At 54.1% G+C, this 6,173-nt stretch overlaps 2 protein-coding genes across 2 annotated transcripts; both read left to right on the forward strand.

Moving 5' to 3' along the window:
* The first annotated feature begins 109 nt into the window (after window positions 1-109).
* DICSQDRAFT_138442 (uncharacterized protein) lies at window positions 110-1,994 on the forward strand. The gene is made up of 6 exons (XM_007367608.1): window positions 110-267; window positions 337-707; window positions 763-814; window positions 875-966; window positions 1,028-1,601; window positions 1,662-1,994. Exons 2-6 carry the CDS (start codon window positions 566-568, stop codon window positions 1,720-1,722), a joined length of 921 nt encoding a protein of 306 aa, XP_007367670.1. The 5' UTR covers window positions 110-267; window positions 337-565; the 3' UTR covers window positions 1,723-1,994.
* A 2,104-nt stretch (window positions 1,995-4,098) lies between these two features.
* On the forward strand, window positions 4,099-5,946 carry DICSQDRAFT_108651 (epoxide hydrolase; the record flags this gene model as incomplete). Its single annotated transcript, XM_007367609.1, has 9 exons — window positions 4,099-4,429; window positions 4,499-4,656; window positions 4,715-4,757; window positions 4,819-4,847; window positions 4,914-4,981; window positions 5,042-5,301; window positions 5,370-5,544; window positions 5,605-5,796; window positions 5,850-5,946. The coding sequence occupies 8 exons, from the start codon at window positions 4,099-4,101 to the stop codon at window positions 5,771-5,773; spliced, it is 1,233 nt and encodes a 410-aa protein (XP_007367671.1). The 3' UTR covers window positions 5,774-5,796; window positions 5,850-5,946.
* Between the last annotated feature and the right edge of the window lie 227 nt (window positions 5,947-6,173).

Genomic DNA, 6,173 nt, shown 5'->3' on the forward strand with positions numbered 1-6,173 from the left:
TTCCACCACTCCATGATCATATAAAGCGGCATTCTACCACGACAGACACAGCGCGTCCGATAGGTGGGCACCTCCGACTCCTTCTCATAAGCCGGGTCGCAGATGTCAAGTTGAAATACTCCACATTGTGCAATATGCGTCCGTAACTAACGATGTGCAGCAACGAACTCGGAGATGAGTAGACATGTAACTCTACCGATCATTGACGAGAAACAGATCAGCTGTACGATTACTATGGTGCTGAGACCAGCGAGAGCTCAGAGAAAGGTAGGCTTCTACGCATCTGGCCACTGATTCTGTAATGCTAAGTCGGACCGCCACTCCTCATCACGACAGTCGATCAGAAATTTCCAAGGATTTTCTGCATCAATGCGGCGACGTAAATCACGGTCGACTGGGGATCTTCTCCTTGGCTCCGTCCCTAGGCGCTGGCGCCTTCCGTAGGGTACTAAAAGATTTGCTTCGGCAGGAGTCACGTTCCTCGCCTTCCCTCTCATCCCCTCCATCGCTTCGAACGACATTTGTCAGTATTGTCGGCAGTTGGAAACACTTCCTGACTTCCAAGATGCTGGTCTCCTTGCGGGCGATCGCCGTGGGAGTCATCGTTGTGCTGCGATCTGCCAGCACGGCGATTGCATCACCTGCTCGCAATGACAATATTGCATATTCTGCCATTGTCGTTTTCGGAGACTCTTTCAGTGACGACGGTGCGCAGGGCTGGCACGTGCTCAGAATTCAATATGCTAACACGGAGCTCTGCAGGGAACGGCGCTTGGGTGGTGTCGAACCATACATGGCCGGCGAATCCAAACTAGTAGGTTGATGGACACCCGTGTACAGTAGCATCTCTCAAACAACCTCGACGCTTCTATAGCTTCGGTGGTCGCTTCTCTAACGGTCCGGTATGGATTGAGTACGTAGCTAGTAACTTGTCGGTGCCACTCCTCGACTTCGCGACTGGCGGAGGTCAGTGCCAAGTTCAGCGGCGTCCGCACATAACCCACACTGACGCTCTGATTCTATCCAGCCACCACGTCAAACGCCCTCGTCCAGGGGTATACTGGGCCCCATTCAGTCATCCCCGTCCGCTCCATCGACGAGCAGGTCGTCAAATTCCTCCAGGAAGGCGCCCCCTCCAACGTCTCTCTCGAGGCTCCGCTCTTCGTCCTCATGGGCGGCGCGAACGACCCTCTCTTCAACTTGAGCATTACTGCGAGCCAGTCGTTCCACGCGCTCATCTCAAGCACGGCGCAGCTTGCGTCTAGGTACCCTTCTGCCCACTTCCTCTTCCTCAACTATCCAGACCTGGCACGCATCCCCATGGACTTCTATGTCGACGAGAATACGAAGCAGGCGCTCCATAAGTACAGCACCGAACTCGACGCTCTGTACAGAGAATCGATCCCCAAGAATTTGGAGAGTGTCAGATACGTCGACGTGCTGCCGCTATTCGCCGAATGGGACTACTATGGCGCGCCAGAGAAGTTCGGATTCACGCCCCTCGGGACGTATGGAAGCTGCTTGACCGGCGTGTATAGTGAGACGCCTGGTATCACGCTGTGCGAGGATGCGGACGAGGTGGTATTTTGGGACGAATATCAGTGAGTGCTCTGCGATTCTAACAAGGTCCCGAGACGCATATCGCTTACCTATCGCCGAAGCCCGACTACGCACGCCCATTCGTGGATCGCGAAGTTGGTATTGGCCGAACTGGATCATTGAAGGAGTATCATATCACTGGCGTTACGCTGCATGCTAGGAAAGCGGAATAGGGTCTATCTGTCTGGCTGCCTATTGCTGTCGCGTAAACCGTTCGGGCATTTGCTCCGATCCACCTGTGGGCACCACAAGGGCACCCAACCTGTAGCGATCCAGAGACTATTTTCTGATATAGAAGGATACCGCTCGCAAACCCTCTAACATATGCTCATGACCGATGTAATGCCACAATGATACCACAAGAAATATACGATACGTACACGTGTCCATCATTTACCCGGGAACTTAGTATGTCCCACGTTCTAGCATGTGATAACAGTGCAGCAATTCGTCAAGTATCCGTCGTAGTTAGGTATCAGCATAGGACCCAGGCGTAACTCACAACAATCACAGGAGATGACGCGTATCGAGGTTCTCTGAGCCCTCCAGTATCCGGCACAGAAACCCAGCGGAGCACGCCGCTCGCTGCGCGAACCTCACCTCCAGTAATCCTGCATCCACCATTGGCGCCATAGAGCGCTCCAAGCCCGCCTTGAGGTGGTTCTTCGTCTCGCTTAGCACCGCCGTCAGGTTATTAACGAATACGAACGCCACGCGGTTCAAGTTAGGGTACCCCGCGAGCGCGTTCTGCATATTTTGCCAAAAGCTGTAATACTGAATGGCCGCCGGGAATTGGCGGGGCTCGCTGGCGATGCTGACGGGATAGACCTTGAATGTGATGAGGCGTAGACGTCGGAGGAAGCGGGCGTGTGTTAAAAGAAGAGTCAGCGGGGCCTAGAGAGCGGCAACACGAGGGACGTACGAAGATTGGGACGGATCAGCTCGGAGTCTACGTGCACCTCGAGCTCGAGGAGGTTCGCTCCTACTTCGTGCAGGAAGGGATTCAACGCCTCAGGGATTTAACGCCTCAAAGTCGAGGCGAAGTGCGGGCTTGAAGTGAAGGGAGGTAAGACGTCCCCCTGGACGCCCCGACTGGCGAAGTTGGTTGAATAGGAGCCCGATACATCTGGGCCCGAGACCCTCCAGTTCCGCGCACTCCACGGTAGGAAATCCATGCAGAAATTCGTTGTCCTGACCTGGAGGAGGGATCGTGGCCTTAGACAATTTTCCGCTGTCGATCTTCAACCTATGCAGTTCTGAAAACAGGCTGAGAACCTTGAACAAGTCGCGAAGGTCACCCGTTGCCGAGGAGCACCACAGCAGAGCAAATTCCAGTGGCTCCTTGCGCGGAGGATTAGGAGCAGGTGTAGATTCGAGGGGCGGGGATAGAGATGGGATTTCTGATGAAAGCAGGAGGAGCTTCGATGAGAGGCTCTGCAGCCGCGGGAGAAAATTTAGGATTCTACGAAGCGCATAGATCGTGATTACGGCCTCTGGCGAAGGAGGGAACTCCTGATAGGTTGCTTTGTCTCGCTCCCCATTCAGCCTTAGATGCCAAATGCTATTTGCGATGTGTGACTGGGGCACATGGTCCTCTTCGAGGAAGGTCACGATTTGGTGGAAGCTAGCTCCAGTTGGACAGCATATCCGAAGGGAGCGGAAAAGGATCGTTTGACTGTAGAGCCGCCAGGGGCTACACACAAAGGTGCAGGAGAAGAGAGTAACTTTGTCGTCTTGTAGTTGGTCCAGGATCAACCAATCTATTTCGGGAGGAAATAGACACGGAGCGGATGAGGGAGTCAGATCTACCGTTAGTGTTGCCATTGCCCTGCAGATCGCTAGCATTCACAATGGTGACCGCTAAGTTGCAACATGAGACTAGCGATGATAATGGTCGCACCGTACGAGACTGCAATGCTCACTAGTAGAGTGAAGACCATGAGCCTTGTCCTCGCAACAGCAGTTGATGCGTGACCAATATTCGCGGGATGATTAAGCCATGTCCGAATCCAGCTCAGCTAGGGTATCTTCAGCCTGAAAGCCCCTGAAGGTGATTTCCAGGCCCGACGTCCAGAGAGAAGTTTGAAGGACACTGACAAAAGTAGAGTCAAGCAAGCACATATCGACGCCAATCTACGCAGGACATGCTGATGTCATCCATGCCAAATAGGGGAGTCGTGGGAGTGCCAAGACAAGGAGGTTTAGACCGCATCGTTGTTATGGTCCCTCACCTTCACGAGGACGCACCATGCGGTCTACATATGTTTGCGATCTCAGGATGTTGCGCTTCTCTGGTCCAAGTTCTGATACTCTAGGCAGTTTGTCAGCGGAAAAGACACAAGCTACAGCCGTGTCCACCGTGAGTGTACATGACGACAACCGTGCTGACTCAATCAATTCAATCTCTGTCTGTTCCCGAGTGTCGCAGCCGAACCTCCGGCTTTTTTAACATCAACCCCTTCACGATCGTTGCCTTCCTCCTGTTCCTCACCACTGACGATGTCGGACACCACCAATAGCGAAACACCCTTCAAGCTCTCGGTCCCAGACGCGGAGCTCGAGCTCCTTCAGAAGAAGCTCGAGCTCGTTCGCTTTCCTGATGAGCTGGACAGCGCAGGATGGGACTATGGCGTGCCCCTCGCCGACATCAAGCGTCTGACGGAGCACTGGAAGACCAAGTTCGATTGGAGGAAGGCCGAGGCCGAGATCAACATGCTTCCGATGTTCACGCGCGACATTGAAGTAGAAGAATTCGGCACGTTGAACGTGCACTACGTTCATCAAAAGAGCGATGTGAAGGGCGCGATCCCGCTCTTGTTTGTACACGGATGTGAGTGTCCAGTCCCCGTACACGCGTACTCAACATATACTGACAGAGCTATTGAATGGGACTTTGTAGGGCCTGGCGACTTCCTCGAAGTGAGGAAGATCTTGCCTCTTCTGACTGCGGGTGGCGTGGACCATCCGAGCTTCCATGTCGTTGCTCCCAGCCTGCCCGGGTTCGGTTTCTCCGAAGCACCACGCAAACCAGGTTTCAAGGGAGCCCAATATGCTGAGGTCCGTTCACTCCTGCCGAGTGGGTATGAGACTAACCTTATGTTGCGTGTGCGTTCAGCTACTGAACAAGCTGATGCTGTCCCTCGGGTATGACGAGTACGGTACGCACGCGCGAAATCTACAGGTTGCATGTGCCTGATATTTGACTTGGCACGCATACAGTGTATCAAGGGGGTGACTGGGGACACATTGTAAGGGGATTTGACGTCTCTGCTCCACAAGAGCGGACAGGCTGACTGCAACTGCTCGCCATGTAGCTCGGAACGCACGTCGTGAAGCTTCACGGACATAAGCACGTGAAAGCCTGGCACACGAACATGCCCGTGTAGGCCCTTGCTCTAGTATTTCGTGAACACAGGTCGCCTGATTTGCTGTGTTTGTCCAGCGGAACCATCCCCACAATAACTCAATTCCCTCTCGTGTTCATCCGGTCTCTCTTCACGCTCCCATTTGACCGCGCCTCCAAGGACAGAATTGCCGTGTCACGGCGATTCGGAGTGTCAGGGAGGGGCTACTCGACACAACAGTCGACGCGTCCTCAGACACTCGGCTACTCGCTTGCTGACTCCCCAGTCGGGCTGCTCGCGTGGATCTACGAAAAGCTCGTGGGGTGGACGGACAAATATCCCTGGACGGAGGACGAAGGTGAGCGGTCGCGGTCACACGTCGCTCATATATCACTGCAAAACTAATGAGAGCCGTCACGAACGCAGTGCTCGAGTGGATCTCCATCTACTGGTTCTCGCGATCAGGACCCGCCGCGTCGCTCCGCATCTATTACGAAATGAGCAATGGTGGCGCACAGTCGATCGGCACTCACGCCGGCTGGACGTCTGTTCCGCTCGGGGTGTCGTACTTCCCCGCGGAATTGGCTCAATTCCCAAAATAGTACGCGCCTCTCCTTTCTTCCACTCATGATAAGAAGGCTCACAGACAACTCTATCGCAGCTGGTCGCATACCATCGGAAAGCTCGTGTTCGAGTCGGAGCACGACGCCGGCGGGCACTTCGCAGCGTTCGAAGTGCCCGACAAGCTCGCGGGCGATCTGCGGAAGATGTATGGGAAGGGCGGGCCTGCGCATGGCGTTGTTCCGGGAAAGAGTGGCTACGATGTGTGAAGAGCTCCATCCCTGGATTGGCAGTAAGCGCATCGCTTCGCTCATCTTATGGTCGCGGTCACTGACTCGATGTCAGACTGTACTATACCGTCACGTCTTTCATGGACAGATGAAATGAGCATGCGATCCTACTATAACATCCATGTCATCATTCGTTGCGATGTCTACATTTGCATGTTGGAATCACGGTGAGAACACGCGCTGCGATTTGCAGGCAAGAGACCAAGTTGGGTCCTGAGCATGTCAAAGGGAGGGCAGTTGCACATGCTCACTGGCTAAGTTAGGTATGACTCGTACCTAAGCATGAAGAGTAGCGCCTTAGGAAGGTCAAGGAACCGACGCCAATTTGACGCAGGCCTAGGGGTGGGAGCATTCTAACGAGCGAGCGAGTATGTGCGAA

Source organism: Dichomitus squalens, assembly GCF_000275845.1.
Source record: "Dichomitus squalens LYAD-421 SS1 unplaced genomic scaffold DICSQscaffold_27, whole genome shotgun sequence".
Lineage (NCBI taxonomy): Eukaryota > Fungi > Basidiomycota > Agaricomycetes > Polyporales > Polyporaceae > Dichomitus > Dichomitus squalens.

Coding starts and splice junctions, on each gene's coding strand:
- DICSQDRAFT_138442 (XM_007367608.1), top strand. CDS start 566: ATGCTGGTCTCCTTGCGGGCGATCGCCGTGGGAGTCATCGTTGTGCTG. Junction 708..762: donor AGACTCTTTCAGTGACGACG/GTGCGCAGGGCT, acceptor GGAGCTCTGCAG/GGAACGGCGCTTGGGTGGTG. Junction 1,602..1,661: donor GTATTTTGGGACGAATATCA/GTGAGTGCTCTG, acceptor CTATCGCCGAAG/CCCGACTACGCACGCCCATT.